Source organism: Musa acuminata, chromosome BXJ1-8, assembly GCF_036884655.1.
Source record: "Musa acuminata AAA Group cultivar baxijiao chromosome BXJ1-8, Cavendish_Baxijiao_AAA, whole genome shotgun sequence".
Lineage (NCBI taxonomy): Eukaryota > Viridiplantae > Streptophyta > Magnoliopsida > Zingiberales > Musaceae > Musa > Musa acuminata.
In genome coordinates, this window is record NC_088334.1 from 28,725,733 (window position 1) to 28,750,430 (window position 24,698).

Consider the following 24,698-nt stretch of genomic DNA (forward strand, 5'->3'; position numbering starts at 1 on the left):
AACTTCTTGATAGGATGACGATGCTGCAGATAGGGACACTAATTTGATATCGATATTTATTTTAGAGACTAATTATTATTATTATAAAAAGATAAATAATAAAATTAAACTGGTTGATACCAAGCCTCATACACCAAACAGTCATTTCAAATCTTTATCTAAGTTACGCTTTCAAGTTATATATATATATATATATATATATATATATATATATATATATATTGATCAATAACGGGTCAGATTGGATCAGAGGCTCGATTTCGAACGGATGTGCGGTCCGATTTGCCCTTTGATTATAATAGAGTCGACCTAGTTTGATGCGCCGACCTCAAGATGCACCCGTAATTGCACTGAACTTCCTTCTGCCGACTGTTTGGAGCTGATGGGGGCACGTGAATGCCATTATAACGATTGAAGGAAAAGTCGTCCATTTACTCGTTCGCCCAAAACTCCTCGCCTTGGCGAAGCACCCGAAACAAAAATCCAAACCCTCCCAAAAAAGTTCAATCGCTCCTCTTATGCGCTCCCTCATCAAATTCGTATCTCGACAGGGCAAGTTGGGGTAGAGTGACGGGGAGAGAGAGCGGGAGAGGACGGGGCGAATACAGAGTGGCAAAAGGAAGGGGGAGGAATGGGGCAGCCTTCGGTCCCGCCGGTGCCGCCTCTCGCCCCGCCGTCGCTGCCGCCGCCGGTGCCGGAGCCGCCCCCGGGGAGCCGCCAGGTCCGTTGCGCTGGCTGCCATGGGATCTTGGCGGTGGCGCCGGGGATGATGGAGTTCATCTGCCCCAAGTGTCAACTACCGCAGATGCTGCCACCAGAGCTTTTGGGTGCCCCCCCTCCCAGGCGCGCCCCGCCCAAGGCCCAGGGTATCGATCCCACCAAGATCCAGCTTCCCTGCGCCCGTTGCAAGGCCATCCTCAATGTCCCTCATGGCCTCGCCCGCTTCAATTGTCCGCAGTGCGGCGTGGACCTGGCTGTCGACCTCTCCAAGCTTCAACAGTACTTCCCCACGGCCTCCTCCTCCCCCGCCGCCTTCCTTGGGTTTCCACCTGTCCCGCCCGAGGAGATCAATGAGGCAAATCAATTTCCTCTCTTTCTTTTCTAATTTAGTTATTGACCGTGTTTTGTTTGTTCAGTGGAAGTACTCTATTCAAATTGGTGCTATGGCTTGATATCCTTTTTACTACATTGATTTTGCAAAAGTAGGGATAGTTCTTGTCCAAGGAATTTAACCACCTTAATGTTCAAGAAGGTCAATGAAATGCGGATACTCTTGAAGGGGGAATTATAGGTCAAGTGGCAGTTATTAAAACTTGGATAATTATGCATTTCATTCCCTCCTTTTATTATGCTCTTTAGTCTGGGTACGTTCTTAGTTCTTACCACGGAAGCATGGGAGATTAAGGCAAGAAGCTTGATTTTGTCCTTGCAAGTAGCATTGGTCACTTGATAACTGTATGCCTTTGGAAATTTTGTAGTATGTTTGATTTGATCATTGCATGGATTTAGAGTTTCAAGAAGCTTGGAATGGATTGAATGCAAATGTAAACAAGAAAGATTTTTCATGTGCTTTTGACATATGGATGCAATTGGGGGTGTATACCAACAAAAGAACAGTTAGGTCCTAACTATCTGTGGTTGGCTATATGAAATTGTTTTTCCACTAAGCTCTGTTGAGGACAACATCACTAGTGCCATATGAGGGACCATACTAATATCTGCAATTCCTATGGCTCCAGGAATAGCAGGATTGCAGGTGTGCATGGTGCTATGGTATAAAGGTCCGTATAGTGTAGAGGGCCGCTGGGTATGTGCAAAGGAGAGGAGGAAAAATCATCTTTGACCGAGAAAAAATGCATCTAAAACACATATAAGCCTGTACATGTTTAATCGATTGATTCCATCCTTGACAATAAATCCCATTTCTTCCCTCTATGAGTTTCAGCATCAACAAGAATTCTAGTTCTCTCTATTCATATGTCATGATATGAATATTTCATATAATTCCGGTATATATTATGATGATATTATATTGATGCTTACTCGAATAAAAATAAAATTGAATATGGATGCTGCATCATGGATTTGCTAATAAAGTCACTGCTAATGTTGCAAAGTAAGACATTTAAGAAACCACAGCAGTACTAGTGATCCCCATATGATGCGGCCTATTTTGTAACATGATACGTTTTTCTTTGACTTGGAGATTATATGCCATTCCTAAGTTGCATACCTTTTATTTTTCGCCTGATAAACTTGATCTGTCACATTTGCTTTGAGCATCCTGAGGGGTATAAACTTCTTTAAATTGTATTTTTATTTATATATTCTCCAATTGTTGCATTGCTACACCATGATTCGGATAAGTATCGAGACTTTGAGATAATTAATTTACAAAGTATCATTCTCTTGTCTGGAATTTTTAATCGATCTATTGCTGACAAAAGAAGACTTGTTTTTGTTTTTCGCCCATCTTCATTTCTCCCCATCATGGTAATATTTCTAGGTTGCTATTGATGTGGAGCGTGAAGAAGATGAAGGTGGTACAGTTGGGGAAACCTTTACCGACTATGTAAGTTTTGTTTAATTTGTGTGTCAAAGTTACTAAATCTAATGTGAGTAGAAGCAATTTTTTTTTTCCATTTATCATTTTCTATCTTTGTACCTGTGGTTGGAAAATGAATACTGGCTTCTTCAAGCTCTATATTTTCTTACTTTTGTAATGGTTTTGTAGAGGCCCCCCAGACTATCACTAGGTCAAACCCATCCAGATCCAGTCGTCGAAACATCTTCCTTGTCAGCTGTTCAACCTCCAGAACCAACATACCATCTAAAGATTATGGATGATCTGGAGAAATCCAATGCACTTTCATGCTTGCAAATTGAAACACTAGTGTATGCTTGTCAGGTTACTTTCTTTTCTCACTTAGTCGGCAAGTTTAAGACTGCTTCTGTCAGAGCTGCTGGCATTATAGCAATGATGGTATCTGTTGCTTTATGACAGAGGCATCTTCACCATCTCCAAGATGGTGCAAGAGCAGGCTTTTTCATTGGTGATGGTGCTGGTGTTGGTAAGGGTCGAACCATTGCTGGATTGATATGGGAAAATTGGCAACATGGGAGGTGTAAATCACTGTAAGCATCCTGATAGATATGTACATGTTATATTAGCATGAAGCATGATGAGAGTAGCAGATCCTTTTTGTAACTTTTGTTTTAATATGCTCCTTTATTGATGTATTGTTCTAATTGGAATAAGCTTTGTCTTTCATTGTCATCCTTGTCTATACATTTTGCAGGTGGGTTTCTGTTGGTTCTGACTTAAAGTTCGATGCACGCAGAGATTTAGATGATGTTGGTGCTTCTTGTATTGAAGGTATAATGTGCAATACTCTAAATGCAAGAATGATTTTAGGGCCTTATCAAGGTTCTTTTTTACCTCCGAATGTTCTCTTTTTTAATGAAGGCAATTCAGTTCCAAACTATGAGTCCTTTGTGGTCTTTTGCGACATCCTATCTAGACCTACAGGTTGTTGTTAGGGGGTTGATGTCAGGATGGGGTTCATAAATGTAGCTGAATACACCTTTCATGGAAAATTGTCTCTCTTGGAAATTCGGATTTCATGGTCATTTGAAAAGCTTAATAATGCTAGTGAATGATTGTTGTTGTGATTAGCCTATAGTCGGTTTATAGCAATAGAGACTCCTGATAGCAAGTTCTACAATTGGTACTATGATCCTAAAGCAGATCATTAATATTAATTTATAATTGGTGTTGGTAAATGTTATGAAGTAATTTGCAAAATAAAAAATCTGAACACCAAATGTCCATAAAGAGTTTGCCATGTAAATTTTCTGAAAAAGTGGATATGGCATACAATTTTATAATACCAAATGTGACATGATCTGCCACAATCCATACAATATCAAATATCTTACTATGATACTATCCAAAAATTGAGAAATATAGCACTGGAGCCTATTAATTATATACTTAACAAAAGTTTAATCTGAATCAGTTGCTTCGGTCCTCATCCATTGAAGTCTCAATTAGGGAAGAGAGAGAGAGAGAGAGAGAGCTTCAGTTGACTTAATTTTTTTAACATTTGTATGAGCTCAATAACATGAAAGTTGGTTAGTTTGTTTTGAGTCTTTCTTTTTCTGATTTATTCAGATTTGTTTACAAAAAAGGCCATTGGGCATAAAGTGCCCGAAACATGCCCATAGCATTGTGGTTCCTGTAGTGGTAGTTGGGAAGCCGAACTGCTTAATGGCACTGCTGTGTATGTTGTGCAGAAAATAATACGTTAAATCACTATAGCAGCCACTGACTGCTCTTTACAACAATACTGGTGACTTCTGAAAACCATGATAGATGCTTGATCATAGAGAGGCTGATTGCTCTTTGTTCATGTAAGTGTTTTTAACTTGTCTAAAGTATATGTAGTTAAATAAATTCTATATAAAACCCATGGAGTGCTTAAAGATCTACCAAGACCTTTAAGGCAAAGCAAGTGTGCAGATAACGAGGAATGCCATCCTGTGCTGCTTGGATCGGTATGTATTGTATAGGTGTACTGTGTGTTGGTATCCAGTATGGTCTAGGAAAAGGGCTGAAAATTGGCTCAAAATTAAACGAAACCCTATTTAAGGTTTTTTACCTAATTTCTTGGTATATACATTATATTTAAATCAGAATAGAGTATATATAAGCCAAAATCAATATAAATTCTAGGTTATAAGGATGTCACATGGTCCTTCATTGGATCTGAATCACGTACAAAGAAAAGAGTTAAAATGTTGGATTAGGTGTTGAAACTTTAAGTTTTGCACAATGTAAACTATCGAGATAACACCTATTTGATAATTTATGATAGAACATGTCTGCTTCTACCACCAAAATAAATGATAGAGTCTATGTATGCCTCTACCCATGAAGTTGTATGTTGATATGGTGGGTTTGTCATACCCAATCTTGGAATTGCTCCTAAATATTGTGTGCCGTTTATACATCAACGTGGGAACAATCGTTACCTTATCGTCATTAACAACACATGTTCGAGGAGTAGATAAGTATGACCATGGCATGTAGGGCCATGGAGGTTAGAGTTTGCCTGAATCCCTAGTTCCAATCCCTCTTTTATTCAAATCAAGAGGTTGATTTCCACTACTTGACGATTAGAAGGATTAAACAAGTGATAGTATGAGAAAGAATGAGAACCAAAATGAGAATGAGTGAGTGAAATAGGGAAGAGGGAGGAGGATTTAAAGGGCCAAAATGGGGCCCAATAGTTTAATTTGATTGTTGGAACTTGATTTGACCTAAGAGTCGTTTGGTATGGTTGATATCCAATCATTACGGTAATTGTCGAGTCTTGACCGTATCAATTGATACAAGAGACATATAGCCTGGTCCCTGGTATGCTCACCCCTAATCATGTACCACCAGAAATAGGCTGGTATGCATATTGGTCAACTGGCGGATCAATATGGACCGCTTGTTTTGTCGGAATGTCATGAACGATCGTTGCGCACCCACAACATTTTCGTCAATGAACCGTTCGTTGCTTGTGTGTGCTTGTACATATGCTTGGCAATGTGTTATGCTTTGGTTTTATGCGTTTTTGCTTGAAAACTATGAGCAAGAACATATCGCAGCGTTGCAGAGTGATCGCTCACCATGACGGGCAAAACTACCCTAAAATGGTCTTGTTTTTGCGTGCCATGACTTATTCTCTATAGGCTGCGGTGCGATGCAAAACGTTAGCCATCTCAGCACCCTGGAATCCCCCAGGTGGCACCTGGTTGGATAGGAGTTTGGGGTAGTGTTCAGCGTTGATTGGATTTTACAAGTTTGCACGTTAAGCCTCTAGGAATTTGCCATCGCGCCCGACACTCGGTGAGCACTCGTTTGCGGGCTTGCTACTGTTCGTTTGCCTTCTAAAGTTCTTGCCTTCCTCTTTTTTCTCTTTTGTACATCAAGTGTTTGTTGAATTTCTTGTAAGGCTGTCTTCTTCTCGAGACGTCGGGACTTGTCCGTCACTTGTTTTCGAATTAATCAATTTGCTCTTTTACAGGTCCTACGGGACCTGAGCGAGGTTGCAAGTAGGCTGATCTTTTGCAGACGGATAACACAAGGGTACCTCATGACTTAGGCAATCCCAACTAAGTACGTGACTTTGGTGTAAGGATGTTTCACGACTTAGGCAATCCTAGCTAAGATTGTGATATTGACACAGTGGTGCCTCACGGCTTAGGCAATTTTAGCTAAGTCCGTGACATTGCTGCAAGGGTGACTCACGACGTAGGCAATTCTAGCCAAATCCGTGATAGGACGGTACATCAAACCATGGTATATTGCATAAATCAATTTAATTTATAACAATGAATATTGCGTCTATGAGAGTGATGAAGCATGTACTTTTTTGAGGTGAGGTAAGACCAACCAGCTGAACTAAGCATGCTCAGTAATATTTCATAGTCGAAGATTAACTTAAAATTCCTTCTTTATGGTAATATCATAAAATTAATTCATAGAGGTTAACTTGTACTTTGATTCCATTGACTAAAAAGTAACTTGGTATAGCATGAAGAAATTTCATGCTTACACTATTTGGCTTGTTATGAAAAAACTGTAGCAGCCTGATCTCTTTTTACATTGCCTAAGCATCTCTTACATTGTCTTTGGCAATTTAAGTTTGTAGAGACCATATGAAATTTAACCATATTGCCGTTCACATTTATTGGATAAGCATTTTTTTCTCTTTTCAGTTCATGCTTTGAACAAGCTTCCCTACTCTAAGCTCGACTCGAAGGCTGTTGGCATAAAGGATGGAGTAATTTTCTTAACATACAGTAGCTTGATAGCATCATCTGAAAGAGGCCGTTCCCGGTTGATGCAGTTGTTGCAGTGGTGTGGATCAGAATTTGATGGCCTAGTGGTGTTTGATGAGGTGCTTCAACTTATAGACATGCATGCTACTTTTTTGTTTTCTAATACCATGCCACTTGTGCCTCCTCTGCATATGTTATTTTCCTCAATGTTGAGATTTTAGTGAAGAATTCTTTTGTATTGATGTTCAGTTCTATAAGCTGGGCTATAATCTTATGGAGCAATTTATTTTTTGCAGTGCCATAAGGCCAAAAATTTGATCCCTGAGACAGGAAGTCAACCTACTCGTACAGGTGAAGCAGTTCTTGAAATCCAGGTTGATGCCTCTAAAGTTTCCAGGCTTAGACTTTTTTCTTAGATACTCACTTTTATTATTAATAAATACTGCACCTTAACTTTTGAAACCAATCTTCGGATAGAATTGTCTTCTTGGAAGGCATCAACATGAAACATTTGCAGATGCTTTTTATTGCTTTTATGATCATTAGTATGAGTTCCATCAATTGGTTCCATAAGCATGCATTTTTTCCTTTCTTTGGGACTAGTGGCGATTACACTTTTGTTGCATATTTTCCTTTATTCTTTTAATTTGACTAGTTGGCTATGAGATTATCTTGTTCTTCACATGTCTGTTCGTATAATTTATTTATCTTTTGTTTATTTTCTAGAGTGTGTAATCTGGAGTTTATTGCGTACAGGCAAGATTACCTGAGGCTCGAGTTATTTATTGTTCTGCAACTGGTGCATCTGAGCCACGAAATCTGGGTTACATGGTGCGTCTTGGACTGTGGGGAGCTGGAACTTGTTTCTCTCAGTTTCATGATTTTCTAGGTTAGCCATTTCTTACTCATCTTATTAATATCCTTCTTATTATGATAATTTTGATTGCTTCATTATTCTAGCATGGTTGCTGATTTTGTGTCTGTTTTTAGTTAATATTGATTTAAGCTTCGAAGTTTAAAGTCCATGAAACTTGATGACTCAAAGCTTTCCTTTTCTGAAATACTGTTGGTGCATATTGTACTATAAGGGTTACCATCTAAATGTTACTTTTGATTGTATATGGTTAGATGTATGGAGCATGGCAACAATCTGGAAGATTTCATTTTCAACTTTTGAATAGTTGAATCTTAGTTATACTTTGACCATATAAAAAATTCATGGTAGTGGTGATCTTTGAAATTATTGCTTTATAACTCGATTAAGTTCATTAACTGACATGAGAACAGAGATCTATAGTTTTCTCTTTTGCCATTAGTTTGCAGTTTATATGAATCCTAATGGCTTCACTGCTTTGGGATGGTAATATATTTTATTTTATTTTTTCCAATAGTCACCACTTCTTGATGGTTCTCCTGCACTAAAAATAGGTATATTCAAATATGATCTTATTGATATTGGCAACCTTGGTATTGGTTTTATCTTGCTTATTGAAGTTATATTAGTTTTGAGCTGATTGCATGAAATACCATGAGCTATTGGTGAAACTAGTACTTTGACAAATATCAGCATGTGCATGATACTAATTATGTGGATCCATCATCTCATTTACATGAAAGGATCAGTACACTAAAGAATCCTGTTTTTAACTTTTCTGTTTGATAGTCTCAACCTAATTTTCTTATTCAATGCAATCCTCACCATATTGTAACTTCCTATTTCTTGTTTTATGTATAATTTGGAAAAGGATCGTGTAGGTGATACAAGCTTATGCTAGTTTGAGCAATGAGCAGCATAAGTTATAAAACATTCATCTAATACTTGCAAATGATTCAGATCCATGTTCAACTTAGAAATTCTGTAAAAGATGAGGAGGTAAAAAGAAGAAAAAGAGCGATATCATTGTAGCACTTGATCTATATTTTTCTTTTGAGGCAGTAAGCAAGCAATTATTTATCTATTCTTTTCTCGTTAAGAGAATTTCTGAGTTACATGAGGCTACCTGGAGAAAAACAAGAGAAATTTGTTACATCAGTGTGTTGCTGGCGACAAGCAAAACCATGTAAAAGAGAACAAATACTATGTCATCTTCAAGCAAAACCATGTAGAAGCAACATTTTCATTAAATTCTCAACAGAAATAGCCTTGAAAGCCCGTTTCATTTTGGCTTTCCATATCAACTAGCAAGCGAAAATGCTAAATTCTTCCAAATTATTCCCAGGAAGAAATTAATGATGTCTTCAAGGGACCTGTAATTTTTTGTAGTGAAGAGGGGTATGACTTGATGATATTGATTGTAAGTCTTCAAACTTCGGTTGTAGTAGTTCCAAGGATTGAAATATCGTATCATATCGAAGTTTCGAGATTCGCTCGGTACGGTACGGTACTGTATACCGAGTGGTATATTTCGTTATACCGCTTTATCACGAACGGTCGTCATGTACTCGCAATAACTTCGTTCAACGAATCGTTCGTCGCTTTTGCATGCTTGTACAAAGACATGGCAGCATGTTTTTCCTTGGTTTTGTATGTTTTTGCTCGGAAAATGTAAGCAACGACAGTTCGCAGCGCTGCAGTGTGATCGCTCGCCGCGCCCAACTGAACTGTCCCAAAATGGCTTCGTTTTCGCGTGCCACGGCTTGTTTTCTGCACGTCACAGCTGTACGCGAAACGTCAGCCATCTCGGCACCTTGGAACCCTCGGGTAGGGCTTCGGTATATTGTTGGGCGTTGAACAATCTTCACAAGTTTGCACGTTAATTTAACGGGAACTTTCCTTCGTGCCCGGCATCCGGTGAGCAGTTGTTGTGGACTTGCAATTGTTCGTTCTACCTTCTAAAGTCTTTGTTTTCTCCTTCCCTCTCTTTTCTCTTTTGCACTTAAGGTGCTCGTTGAATTGCTTGTAAAGCTTCCCTTTTCGCGAGACGTTGGGACTTGTCCGCCGCTCGTTTTCGAGCTAATCAACTTTTTCTTTTATAGATCTTTCGGGACCTAAGTGAGATTGCAAATTGGCTGACCCTTTACGGACGCATATCACAAGGGTGTGTCATGACTTAGGCAAACCTCAGCTAAGTTCGAGAAGTTGGTGCAAGGGTGCTTCGCGACTTAGGCAACTCAAGCTAAGTTCGCAACTTTGCCGCAAGGGTGCATCACGATTTAGGCAATTCCAGCTAAGTTCGTGACATTGTGGTATCAGAGCAGGCAAGCAATTCGAGCAAGCATCGAAGAAACTTCGCAATCTTGCCATGGCCAAGCATCATGGTGAATCGAGCAAGGTGGGGCAAGTCGGACCATTGCCCCAAGCAGCCGTAGGTGGGCTGCAAGTGCAAACTCGCTTTCATGTTGGTAGAGCTGCTTTGGAGGATCGTGGCAGTGAACATGATGAGCGAGAAGTTGGTTATTCTTCGCGAGCGGAGGAGGCGCAATCTGGAGCGTCAACCGGGAAGAAGAGTCATATGGAGAGACTCACAACGGCGGAAATCCGCCTGGATGTTCTTGAAGCGAGCTTGGAGGAACTCTACCAAGGCCAATGAAGGCTTCTTGGGGTAGAGAGCTCGCAAGAAGAAGCTGAATCCTGAATCGATAAGGTTAAGGCCCTAGTCGATCAACTGACGGATGATACCAAAGACTCCGTGCAACATTTGCATGAAGTCGTGGTGTAACTCACTTCCAGAGTGACAATACTCATAAGGGCACCGAATGCGGGAGGGAGCAACACCCGCGTTGCGCTGCCATAAAACTTGAGGGTACCTGAGCCTCATTGCTATGGAGGTGCTAGGGACGCTAAAGAACTCGAGAATTTCTTGTTTAACATGGAACAGTACTTTCGAGCTACAAGGCTTGATTATGAAGATACCAAAGTTTCAATAGCAACCATGTATCTGAACGGGGATGCAAAACTTTGGTGGCAAATCCGTTGGGAGGAGATCCAACAAGGTTGGTGTTGAGTGGATATATGGAAGGACTTAAAGCGAGAGTTAAGAACTCAGTTTCTACCCGAGAACACAGAGTTCATTGCAAGGAGGAAGTTGAGACAACTCCGCCAAAGTACTTCCATCCGAGACTACGTGAAACAATTTTTTGCGTTGATGTTGGACATACAGGACATGTCCGAGAAGGATAAGCTGTTCAGCTTCCTCGATAGCCTAAAACCATGGGCTCAACAAGAATTACATCGAAGGAATGTCACCGATGTGATCGGGACAATTGCGATCGCAGAAAGGCTTACCGACTTTATTTCCTCGGAGGACTCGGGGAAAAGGAAACAATCTTCAGGAAACCGCCCTCCAAAATATTCTCGAGGGAAGGAGCCCGAGGGCGAACAAAGGAAGAAGAGTTCTCACAAAGGGCCAAGCTCAAAAGGCAAGGCCCCAAAACCTAGCGGATGCTTTTTGTGCGGAGGGCCGCATATGGTGAGGGAGTACCCACAGAAACAAGTACTCAATGCTTTAACAATTTTAATCCACCCCCCCAAATCAGACAAGGGCAAGGCCGTCGCTCTTAGTTCGAGTAGTTCAAAATCCAACAGTAATGATGAGGAGTCGCAAGGACCCTGGATGGGAGCAATGCGTTTGTTGAATGCTTTGCGGGGTCAAGTGGGGGAGAACACAAAGATAAAGTCACATAAAGCAGGGAGTAGTGAGCTGATGTACGTGGACAATAAGCTCAATGGCCAAACAACTCGTGCAATGGTGGACACGGGCGTTACCCACAACTTCATTGCCGATTGAAAAGTAAAGCGACTTGGGTTGATCTTGGAGAAGAACCCAAGTCAAATGAAGGTGGTGAACTCGGATGCCAAGCGGATCTCTAGCTTGGAAAAGGGAGTTCCCATCAAGATCGGAACATGGAGCAGGAGCACAAACATGATAGCGGTGCCATTCGACGACTTCCAAGTGATTCTCGGAATGGAGTTTATGCACGCAGCAAAGTTGGTGCCAATGCTGCTCCTAAACTCCCTATGTATGATGGGAGGTGACGACCCCTGTGTGGTTCCCGTCTCTCGGAGAGGAACCAGGGACCCCCAATAGATATCGGCTTTACAACTGAAGAAAGGGGTATGAAAATGCAAATTAACATTTGTGGCTACTGTGAAGCTAGAGCCACTTGACGAGGAGGCCATTCATGAACTTGTGGTGGCGAACGTTTTAAAGACGTTCACAAACGTTATGCCAACTGAGTTGCCGAAGACTCTACTGCCACGCAAAGGCGTGGATCATCCTATCGAGTTGGAGTCAGGAGTGAAGCCTCCAACGAGACCACCCTACCGCATGTCCCCTCTAGAGTTGGCAAAGCTTAGAAAACAGTTAGATGAGCTGCTAAGCGGTGGTCTCATCCGCAGTTCCAAAGCACCATTCAGAGCTCCAGGTCTCTTCCAAAAGAAACAATATGGGAGCCTCCGACTATCGAGCCCTCAACAAGGTGACGGTGAAGAACAAATATCCCATCCCGCTCATCGCAGACTTGTTCGACCAACTGGGCAAAGCAAAGAATTTCTCTAAACTCGACCTCCGGTCGAGATACTGGCAAGTGCGTATAGGCGAAGGCGACGAAGCGAAGACTACCTATGTGACCAGGTATGGAGCGTTTGAGTTCTTGGTGATGCCTTTCGGCTTAACCAACGTTCCGACCACGTTCTGCACTCTTATGAACCAACTATTCAAAGAGTATTTAGATAAGTTTGTGGTTGTCTACTTGTACGATATCGTTGTCTACAGCCAAACGCTCGAGGAGCATGTCGACCACCTTCGGATAATTTTCAAGGTTCTTAGGGAGAACACTTTGTTCGTGAAAAGGGAGAAGTACTGTTTTGCTCAAACGGAGATATTATTCTTGGGGCATTGAATCGGTGATGGTTCCATTCGGATGGACAAATCAAAGGTGCAAGTTGTTGCAGAATGACGAACTCCAAAGAAGGTGCTAGAGCTGAGATCCTTCTTTGGTTTTGTCAACTACTATCAGCGCTTCATAGCTAGGTATTCGAAGCGCACAACTTCACTGACGGAGTTGCTGAAGAAGGAGCAGCCTTAGAGATGGTTTGACAAATGTGAAGCTGCATTCCAAGATCTGAAGGCTGCTATGTTGGAAGAATCAGTGCTTAAATTGCCGGACTATGGAGAGACCTTCGAAGTCCATATAGATGCTTTAGATTTCGCTATTGGGAGAGTACTCATGCAAGAGGGTCACCCGGTGGCCTACGAGAGCCGCAAGCTCAACGAGACCGAGCGGCGGTATCCGGTGCACGAGAAGGAGATGATAGCGGTGGTCCACTGTTTACGAGTTTGGCGGCACTACCTTCTCAGATCGTGATTTGTGCTGAGGACAGACATCGTTTTGAGCTATTTCCAAACTCAAAAGAAACTCTCCCCAAAGTAAGCACGATAGCAGGATTTCTTAGCTGAGTTTGATATGACAATGGAGTACAAGCCCGAAATAGTAAATGTCATGGCCGATGCACTGAGCCGGAAAGTGGAGCGAGTGAATGCAATATAGTTGGAGGGCAAAGGCCAAGCAAGTCAGTTGTACTCCAACTTCCTTTCCAGGATCAAGGATAGATTGTACAGTGATCCCTAGGCAGTAACCCTAATGCAACTCATCAATGAAGGCAAGACACGACGATTTTGGGTTCAGAAGGGATTCATTTACACAAAAGGAAACAAGGTTTATGTTCCTCGAGTGGACAATTTGAGATATGAACTCTTGAGTGTTATGATTTCCTTTGGGTTGGACATCCGGGTATTCACAGAACCTTGGCTCTCGTGGAGAGGGCCTTCTACTGGCCGAAGATGGGGATTGATGTAGAGGAATATGTTCGAACGTACCTCACTTGCCAACAAGACAAGGTGGAGCAGTGGAAGCCAGTGGGACTTTTGGAATCGTTGCCTGTACCAGAAAGGTCATGGGAGAGTATTTCCTTAGACTTCATATCAAGCTTGCCGACAGTAGGGGGACTCGGATCGATACTCGTGGTGGTCGATTGATTTTCAAAGTATGTAATTTTCATTATTGCACCCCTACACTGTTCAGCAGAGGAGGCGACCAAGCTGATGATGAAGAATGTGGTGAAGTATTGGGGAGTCCCGCATAATATCATTAGTGATCGAGATGCTCGGTTCTTAGGACGATTCTGGACCAAGCTATTCAAATTGTTGGGGTCTAAGTTATACTTCTCCACAAGCCTCCACTCCCAGACGGATGGCTAAACCGAAAGGATAAACTCGTTCCTTGAGCAATATCTTCGTCACTACGTGAGTGCCAATCAACGAGATTAGGTGAAGCTATTGGATATAGCCCAATTCTCCTATAACTTGTAGCGGATCTCTGCGTCTAATAAGAGTCCCTTCGAGATCATTACAGGACAACAACCGTCGACTCCTCACACCTTGGCTATCGTGTATACTGGGAGTTGTTTGTAAGCATATCACTTTGCAAAAGAATAGCACCGAAATGCAAATATTGCACGGGCTTACTTGGAGAAGACGACCAAAAAGATGAAGAAGTGGGCAGACTTGGCAAGGCGACCACAAGAGTTCAATGTCCGCGATTTGGTGTTGGTGAAGCTTCAACCAGCATCACTCCAAGTATGAAGGGACCTTCTCAATTATCAATAGGGTGGGCAACGTCTCCTACAAGTTGCAGCTGTCGGCATGACTCAAAATTCATAATGTTTTTCATGCCAGCAACTTGAAAGCGTACCACTCGGATACGCAAGATGCTTCTCGAAATGTTCCAACTTGGCTACCCCCCACTAGAGCCTCCTACAAGAAGCGAGTTGAAACCATTTTAGCGGATTGCAAGATAAAGCTGCCCAATAGACATGAGCATATCGAGTACTTGGTGAAGTGGCAAAAGCTTCCCTGAACTGAAGCCAGTTAGGAGCCTGAAGACGCCCTACGACATGAAGAAGCAGTCATTAATAATTACCAACAAGCGTCGACGAGGGCATCGACAGTTTAAGTGGGGGAGAATGTCACGAACAGTCGTCGTGCACCCGCAAGAACTTCGTTCAACGAACCGTTCGTCGCTTTTGTATGCTTGTATAGAGACATGGTAGCATGTTTTCCCTTGGTTTTGTGTGTTTTTGCTCGTAAAATGTAAGCAACGACAGTTCACAACGTTGCAATGCGATCGCTCGTCGCGCTGGGTTGAACTGTCCCAAAATAGCTCTGTTTTCACGTGCCAAGGCTCGTTTTCTGCACGTCATAGCTGCACACGAAACGTCAGCCATCTCAGCCCCCTGGAACCCCCCGGGTGGCACAGGGTTGGATGGGGCTTTGGTATATTGTCAGGCGTTGAACAATCTTCACAAGTTCGCACGTTAACCTGATGGGAACTTACTTTCGCGCTTGACACCCGATGAGTAGTTTGTGGATTTGCAACTGTTCGTTCTACCTTATAAATTTGTTGTTTTCTCCTTCCCTCTCTTTTCTTTCTTGCACTGTATGTGTTCGCTGAATTGCTTGTAAAGCTTCCCTTTTCGCGAGACGTTGGGACTTGTCCGTCGCTCGTTTTCGAATTAATCAACTTTCTCTTTTACAGGTCCTTCGGGACCTGAGTGAGGTTGCAAATTAGCTGACATATCGCAAGGGCGCATCATGACTTAGGTAAGCCCTAGCTCAATCTGAGAAGTTGGCACAAGGGTGCTTTGCGACTTAGGCAACTCAAGCTAAGTTCGCGACTTTGCCGTAAGGGTGCCTCATGATATAGGCAATTCCAACTAAGTCTGTGACAGCTAGGTATATATATACATATATATATATATGTATATATACACACATATATATGTATATATACACACATATATATGTATATATACACACATATATATGTATATATACATACATATATATAAGTAAAAAAAAAAAAATCTGCAACGTCGCCTCTCTTCTCCCCACGTGGGGCGACGTCGCTGAAAAACGAGGCGACGTCACCTTTATATATATATATATATATATATATATATATATATATATATATATATATATATATATATAAAAGTAAAAAAAAATACCGTCCGGTAGTTGACGGTCCGTAAATATTCTTTATAAAATGCTGGTTATGATGGTAAATATTCTTTATAAAATGGTTTAATTTCAAAACTATTAATAATATAGTAAACTGGCATTTCAGTTGATTGGATTGTACATTCTGAGCAAGACACTCACTATACCCAGGACTAACAATTAGACAATCCATCAAGGCATCAATAGACCAGCTATCATGGATGCATTTGTGCTCTTTCCACAAGAAAACATTCTATGCACTTCACAGTATTTATCAATGTTAGATTGTAAGTCATGTTTAACTGCATTTATTTTTGTGACTGATGTGGTATGCTTTGTCCGTTTGGGTTAATGACTGGACTAATTGCATGACAAATTTTCATACTTTGGGATATCTAAAACTTGTCCATTGACTCCATTCCATTTTCATCCATGTGTACTATAGATAATACTTTTTGTGTGGTATATGCCATCTGCAGTTTTAGTTTAATGTTGTGTGGACACCGGTGTGCTACTAGCATGAATGATGGAAAAGAAAAGTTCTCAAATTGTTTTTCTAGACTATAATAATACAGACAACTAGTTTCGTGTGGTTGATAAAATTGTTTATCCTTTAATTTCTTTTAGTTTTATGTGATAAAAACCTAGGCCTTTAAGTAGTGAATTTTATGTCATATTTAAGTTTTTACCCTTTGGTTTATTGTCCTTCCATTCTATAGTTGTGGTTTCTTGATTCTCTTGTAATAATGGCTTTTGTTTGAAAAGTGTCTTTAACATGTGTTTCATTTTTTTCTACCAAATTTTACAGGGGCTCTTGACAAGGGTGGCGTTGGAGCACTGGAACTGGTTGCCATGGACATGAAGGCTAGGTGAGAAAATTTGGGACCTTCATGTCTTGTTCATTGTGGTTGATGTTCTCCTAACATTATGACTATTTACCTATTTTAGGGGTATGTATGTTTGTCGTACGCTAAGTTATAAAGGCGCTGAGTTTGAAGTAATAGAAGCACCCTTGGAGGAGAGAATGATGGTATTGAGCTATTAGTCCTTAGTGACATTCATTGGTGTTTTGGTGGTTGTAATTTCAGTAGTTTTGCTCTATTCATTCTCTCAGAAGATAAACTATGTTGTGGCCTTCAAAATAATTTTTAACCATGCATATTTCTTTCTCATTTTCTACTGCACTGTGGTATGTATCAGACTTGACATAGTTATTTTTGTTTATTGGTTTAGCATATTTAATAAACCCTAGAGTACCATTACTATAGTTACTTGACATGTTTATCCATGAAACATCTCACGCTTTATACAAGTATATAATATCACAATAGATCTTAATAATCCAACATATAACATGGAACTATACCTTAATTATTTGATACATAGCTACATGCTGAAATTTAATGGGGTAACTATCTTGTTAACTTCGTTGAGCCTAGATCACTAGCTCAAAATGCTTAAGCCCAAGTTAACAGTAGTACGTCCATCAAACCCTTATAAGATATTCTAATTCTTAGCCCACTTTTGGACTTAGCCTAGTTACATGTTTAAGCCTATGTGACCAAGGTGTTACATGAACAATATGAAAGGTCTTAGGTACTTTTGGACTTGATTGTTTAAGTATCATTGCAATTAATATACAATCAAATATAAAATGAGATGCATGTATCTAATACTAATTTCTAACCTAGAATTTGACCTCATTGGACCCTTGATCATTATGTGGAATGCAATTTCGTACCTAGTCCTATACCTATCTTAGACATATCGATGTGTATTGACTGCCAATTCAATACATTCGTACATATTGATATTTGAAAAATCAATTGAAAAATTAGTCAAAAATTAGAAAAATATTATTTTAATGTTCTTTCTATTTTACTTTCTTGGTTTTTACAATCAAATTAAACAAAAAATAAAGTAAAAATAAGTATCAACCAATAGAATATGAAACCAAATTGCTTAGTGGTTAGGGGTCGAAGGTAGAAATTCTTATTGTTATGGATCTATCGAAGAACCTCATCACATAATCCTTCATTGAATAAGGTTGCTTCCTTGGATTAAAGTGCCCATTAATATAAAGAAAAGAGTGAAGAAATAGAACTAGGTGTCAAAACTCTAAGATATGAGCAAAATAAAATATATATAGCTTTTAGAAACTAAACAGCCTGTCACGGACTCAGTTGGAATTGCTTAAGTCGTGAGACACCCTTATGTTATCCGTCCGAAAAGGGTTAGCCTAGTTGCAATCTTGCTCAGGTTTTGAAGGACTTGTAAGAGAGCAAATTGATAAATTTCGAAAAAAAACGACGGACAAGTCCCGACGCCTTGCAAAGAGGATAGCTTTACAAGCAATTCAATAAATACTTGGTGTGCAAGAGAAAAAAGAGAGGGGGAAAATAAGGACTTTAGACGGCAAACAAATAGTCGTAAGTCTACAAACGATTGCTCACCAGGTGTCGGGTGCGTTGTCAAGTTCTCGTAGGCTTTACGTGCGAATTTGTGAATCCAATTAATGCTCAACACTACCCCAAGCTCCCATCTAGCCCTGTACCACACAGGTGGTTCTAGGGTGCTGAGATGGTTGACATTTCGCTTCACATTACAGATTGTAGAAAATAGGCTATGACACGTGAAAACTAGGTCATTTTGGGGCAGCTTGCCCGTTCTGGTGAGCAGTCGCTCTGTTGCCCCACAAATTATTCTTACTCATAGTTATCAAGCAAAAACACATAAAAATATGGCAAAATACACTGCTAAACATATGTATAAGCAAACAAAAGCAACAAACGATCAGTAGATGAAGGTGTTGTGGGTGTGCGATGATCATTCGTGACATTCTTTCCCACTTAAATTGTCGACGCCCTCGTTGACGCTTGATGGTAGGCTTTGATGACTGCTTTTTCATATTATAGGACATCTTTATGCTTGTAACTGACTTTTGTCCAAGGAAGCTTTTGCCACTTCACTAAGTATCGTGCCAAGTTCCCCTACTGCCGGTAAGTTTGATATGAAGTCCATGGAAATGCTCTCCCACGACCTTTTTAGTATGGGCAACGACACCAAAAGTCCCACCAATTTCCGTTGCTTTACCTTATTTTGTTGGTAAATAAGGCACGCCCGAACATATTTTTCCACATCAATCCCTATCTTCTGCCAATAAAAGGCCCTCTTCATGAGAACTAACGTTCGGTGAATATCTGGATGTCCTGCCCAAAGGAAATTATGACACTCAAGAGTTCGTGCCTCAAATTGTCTGTTCGGGGAACATAAACAATATTCCTTTTGATATAGACGAGTTTCTCTTAAACCCGAAAATATCGTGCCTTACCTTCTTTTATCAGTTGTATTAGGGTTACTGCTTGGGGATCATTGTAGAGTATATCCTTGATCTTGGAAAGGAAGTTGGAGTGTAGCTGACTTGCTTGGCCTTCCCCTTTCAGTTGCACGACATTCACTGGCTCCACTTTTTTACTTAATGCATCAGCTACGACATTTGCTCTTTTAGGCTTGTATTCCATTGTCATATCAAATTTAACTAGGAAATTTTACTACCGTGCTTGTTTAGGGAGAGCTTATTTTGAGTTTAAAAGTAACTCAATGCGATATTGTTTGTCCTTAGCACAAATTGCATTCCGAGAAGATAATGCCGCGATACTCGTAGATAGTGGACCACTTGTGCATCGGATATTGTCACTCGGTCTTGTTGAGCTTGTGTCTCTCGTAGGCCACCGGGTGACCCTCTTGCATAAGTATTCTCCCAATAGCGAAGTTTGAAGCATTTGTATGGACTTCGAAAGGCTTTCTATAGTATGACAATTTGGGTATCGTTCTTTTAACATAGTAACCTTTAGGTCTTGGAATGCTGCTTTATATTTGTTTGACCATTGCCAAGGTTGTTCCTTTAGCAACTCTATTAGTGGAGCTGCACGCTTTGAGTACCTAGCTATGAAGTACTGATAATAGTTGACAAAACCAGGGAAAGATCTCAGCTCCAGTATCTTCTTTTGGTGTTTGCCACTTTGCCACAGCTTGTACATTCGATTTGTCCATCTGAATGGATCCTCTGTTGATTCGATGCCCTAAGAATAAAATCTCTGTCTGAGCAAGGTAGCACTTCTCCCTTTTCATGAACAAAGTATTCTCCCTAATAATCTTGAAAATTATATGAAAGTGTTTGACATGCTCCTCGAGCGTTTAGTTGTAGACAACGATATCATCCATGTAGATGATCACAAATGTGTCTATATACTTTTTGAACAGTTGGTTCATGAGAGTGCAAAATGTGGCCAGAGAGTTGGTTAAGTCGAAAGGCATCACCAAGAACTTGAATGCTCCATATGTGGTCACACAGGTAATATTTGCTTCGTTGCTTTCAGTTATGCATACCTGCCAGTACCTCGACCGAAGGTCGAGTTTAGAGAAATATTTCGCCTTACCTAGTTGGTCGAACAAGTCCGCGATGAATGGGATGAGATACTTGTTCTTCACTGTTGCCTTGTTTAGGGCCCGATGGTCAACACATAATCAGAGGCGACCATCTTGTTTCTTCTAGAAGAGAACTGGAGCTCTGAATGGTGCGTTAGAATTACAGATAAGACCATCGCTTAGTAGTTCATTTAGCAGCTTCTTGAGCTTTGCCATCTCTAGAGGGGCCATGTGGTATGGAGGTATCGTTGGAGGCTTCACTTTTGGCCCTAGCTTGATGCTGTGACCTACACCTCTACATGGCAGCAAAGCTCTCAGCAACTCGGGTGGCATAACATCTGTGAACTCCTTCAAAATGTTCGCCAACATAGCAATATCATGAGTGGCTTCTATATCAAGTGGCTCCAGCTTTACCACGACCACAAAAGTTAATTCATTTTTTCACATCCTCTTATTTATTTGTAAAGCTGATATTTGTTGTGAGTCATAGGTTCCTCCTCGAGAAATTAGAACCATCCCGGGGTCATTGCCTCCCATCAGGCACAGGGAGTTTAGGAACGACATTGACACTAACTAGAACCACACATGCATGAACTTCATTATGAGGATTACTTGGAAGTCGTCTAGCGTTATCGCCATCATGTTTGTGCGTTCGCTCCACATCCCGATTTTGATAAGACCCTCCTTTGCCAACTCGGAGATCTACTTAGCCTCCGAGTTCACAGCCTTCGAGTTCACAGCCTTCATCCGACTTGGGCTCTTCTTTAGGTTCAGCCTAAGTTGCCTTACTTCTCGGTCGGGAATGAAATTGTGGGTAGTGCCCGTGTCCACCATCGCATGAGTTGTTCGACCATTTAGCTTGATATCAACGTACATAAGCTCATTGCTCCTTGTTTTCTATTGCTTTGTCTTCATGTTCTCTCCCACTTGATTCTACGTGTTCAACAAGTGCATTGCTCTCATCTGTGGTCCTTGCGACTCCTCGCTGTTGTGTATATATATATATATATATATATATATATATATATATATATATATATATATATATATATATATATATATATATATATATATATATACACACACACATATATATATATACACACATATATATATATTGCCCTTGTTCGATTGATGTTATTAACGCATTGAGTGCTTGCTTTTGTGGGTACTCCCTCACTATGTGCGAGCATTCGCATATGAAGCAGTTGCTAGGTTTTGGGACCTTTCCTTTTGAACTCGACTCTTTGTGGGAACTCTTTTTCTTTTGCTCGATTGTAAACTTCCCATAGAAATACTTAGATGGGCGATTTCACAAAGATTGTTTCTGTAGCTGCGATGGCCCCTCGGTGACATTCTTTCGATGTAGTTCCTATTGTGCCCATGGCTTCAGGCTATCGAAGAAGCCGAATAGCTTGTCCTTCTCGGACATATCTTGTATGTCCAGTATCAATGTTGAAAACTGCTTCACGTAGTCTTAAATGGAAGTACTTTGGCGGAGTTATCTCAGGGTCCTTCTTGCGACGAACTCAATGTTCTCGGGTAGGAACTGAATTCTTGACTCCCACTTCAAGTCCTCCTATGTGTCCACTCGACACCGACCTTGTTAGATCTCTTCCCAACGTGTTCGCCACTAAATTTTTGCGTCCCCATTCAGATACATAGTTGTTATTGAAACTTTGGTTTCTTCCGAATCAGGCCTTGTAGCTCGGAAGTATCGTTCAATGTCGAATAGAAAATTCTCGAGCTCCTTCGCATCCTTGACACAACTGTAGCAATGTGGCTCAGGTGCCCTAAAGTTTTGTGACAGAGTAACTGTTAGGACTCTAGTTAGGAGAGTCCTAATTGAGAGGGACATTCATGTAAAACCTACCTAAGCCGACTCCTATTAAAGAGGTGAAGAGGCCGGCTAGGGTTAGGAGGTTGTTTCTTAGAGAAGAATTAGGAGTTGTAAAGGAATAGGAGTCTTGAGTAGGAGTTCTATTAGGCGTTGGTTAGAAGTAAGAGTCTTGAGTAGGAGTCATATTAGGAGTTAGGGTTTAGAAGCCCTATAAATAGTCATATATTCCTTTTCTTTTCATAAGCAATAGATGAATCTTTTCTGTAGCCTTTGAGCAGCAACTTGGAGGGAGGAACCCCTATAGAGTTCCAAGGATTCTGCAAGGGTCGATCCCCTAAAGAGATCAACCCCAAGTTTAGAATCTGTAAGGGTTCTAATAGTAACACGGGTGTTGCTCACTCCTACATTAAGAGCCCTCGTGAGCAATGTAATCCTGAACGTTTTACGAAGATTTCGTGTAGGTGCTGCACGAAGGCTTTGGTGTCTTCTGTCAATCGATTTACTTGGGACTCGACCTTGTCGATTCGCGATTCGTCTCCTTTTACGAGTTTTCTACGCCAAGAAGCCTTCATTGGCCTTCGTAGAGTTCCTCTAGACTTGCTTTGAGAACATCAAGGCGGGTTTCCACAGTTGTAAGCCTCTTCTTATGGCTTCTCATTCGGTTGGTGCTTCAGATTGAGCTTCCTCCGCGCTGAGAATAGTCAAGTTCTCGTTTGTCATTTTCGTTGTCGTGCTCCACTTGAGGGACTCCGATAGCTTAAGAGCGAGTTTGCACTAGTAGCCCATCTACGGTTGCTTGGGGCAATGGTCTGGCTTGTCCTATCTTGCTCGATTGACCATGGTTCTTAGCTATGGCAAGATTGCGAACTTTCGTTGTTTGCTTGAAGTGCTTGCCCGCTCTGATACCATAATGTCACTGACTTAGCTAGAATTGCCTAAGTCGTGAAGCACCCTTGCGTTATCCATCCGTAAAGGGTCAACCTAGTTGCGACCTCACTCAGGTCCCGAAGGACCTGTAAAAGAGCAAATTGATTCGTTCTGAAAACGAGCGACGGATAAGTCCTGATATCTTGCAAAGAAATCAGCTTTACAAGTAATTCAACAAACACATGATGTATAAGAGAGAAAAGAGAGGAAGGAGAAAACAAGGACTTTAGAAGGCAAACGAACAGTTGCAAATCCACAAACGACTGCTCACCTGATGTTGAGCGCGTTCGCAAGTTCTGGTAGGCTTTACGTTGGAACTTGTTAATCTAATCAGCGACCAACACTACCCGAAGCTCCTATCCAACCTTGTGTCACCCGGGTGGTTCCAGGGTGCCGAGATAGTTGACGTTTCGCATCGCATTGCAGCATGCAGAAACCGGGTCATGACATGTGAAAATTAGGCTACTCTGTGATAGTTTTGCTTTTTTTCATTAGCAGTCGCTCTGTAGCCCTGCAAACTATTCTTGCCCAGTTTTCAAGCAAAAACATATAAAAACAAGGCAAAACACGTTGCTAAGCATATGTACAAACAAATAAAAGTGACGAACGATCTGTAGATGAATGTGTTGTGGGTGTATGACGATCGTCTGTGATGGGTTGGATCGAGGTCCTCGATGTTTTGAAGCAGTATGTGGATATTGTATGTATGGAACAGTTCCCACCATATATTATACTTGTAAATAGTGTCATTGATGATGGATCAATATGGTAACAATAGTTGCCTCATCATCATTAAATAACTTGTGTGGTAAAAGCCTCCTATGAAAAGTATAATCATGGGATGTACGACTGTGAAGATTTGACCATCATCATTGAGCTGCTGCTCTATGGCATAAGATGAATCCAATTCTGAAAAATTTGACCAACTATCATCATACATCTCTTTTCCTTGAGATCCTTCATAATTTTAAGGCTGCAAATATGATGATCCCCTTTTGGTGTTAACATCACAGAGGTTCTATCACATTCGCCCAAAAAGTACATCCCAATGGATCTACCTTTGATTTGCGAAGATCAAGCTTAGATTTGAATGGATCTAGGCTTCATCCGCGATCTGTCTTGAGATTGAATACCTCTTTTATCTAGATCAACCTCCCCTATTCATCGATTTTGGAGCTTAAGCATGTTTAAGTCAAAATTCTAGAGAAAGAGTGAAAAAAAGAGGGAGTTTGTGAGAGTGAGAGGAGGAAGGGAGGTAGCAAATGGCGCTTAAATAAACCTAAAGAGCTGCTTACTGTCAAATTGAATTTGACTTGACCATTGGTTAGTGGTACCGGTTCAAAATCCAACCATTACTGACCTATAGTTGTTGGAAAGGGTCAAAATTCAAGCATTTTGGCTAGTACAAGAGGTCTTCGGGGCAGTACCCCTTATATTGGGTCTGAACTGTCTAGTTCAGACTTGTTCCATGAACTGGCAACCGATTGAACTGATAAATGCCACAGTGATATTGGAGTTTGCCAATGATATTGCAATCCTTAGATTGGTATTTTCTTTTCTCGATAAAATCCAATTTTATTTCAGTTTTAATTGTAACACCCCGATTAGTTCCACATCGGAAGTGGACAATATTAAGATTGACTTATAAGGGTCTGATGAATATACTACTA

The 24,698-nt window shown here is 40.9% G+C and overlaps 1 protein-coding gene across 2 annotated transcripts in view; it reads left to right on the forward strand.

The window, feature by feature from the left end:
* Window positions 1-412: 412 nt before the first annotated feature.
* Window positions 413-24,698, forward strand: part of LOC135584102 (protein FORGETTER 1-like) — a 99,109-nt gene continuing 74,823 nt past the window's right edge. The window contains exons 1-10 of one of the 2 annotated variants that reach the window (XM_065079382.1): window positions 413-1,075; window positions 2,507-2,572; window positions 2,735-2,908; window positions 3,005-3,135; window positions 3,300-3,376; window positions 6,772-6,953; window positions 7,131-7,208; window positions 7,591-7,723; window positions 16,642-16,702; window positions 16,782-16,863. In XM_065079382.1, coding sequence (XP_064935454.1) covers window positions 632-1,075; window positions 2,507-2,572; window positions 2,735-2,908; window positions 3,005-3,135; window positions 3,300-3,376; window positions 6,772-6,953; window positions 7,131-7,208; window positions 7,591-7,723; window positions 16,642-16,702; window positions 16,782-16,863 — 1,428 coding nt within the window. In that variant the 5' untranslated portion in view covers window positions 413-631. The remainder of the gene's footprint in view (window positions 1,076-2,506; window positions 2,573-2,734; window positions 2,909-3,004; window positions 3,136-3,299; window positions 3,377-6,771; window positions 6,954-7,130; window positions 7,209-7,590; window positions 7,724-16,641; window positions 16,703-16,781; window positions 16,864-24,698) is intronic. The other variant, XM_065079383.1, reaches the window with a different exon arrangement.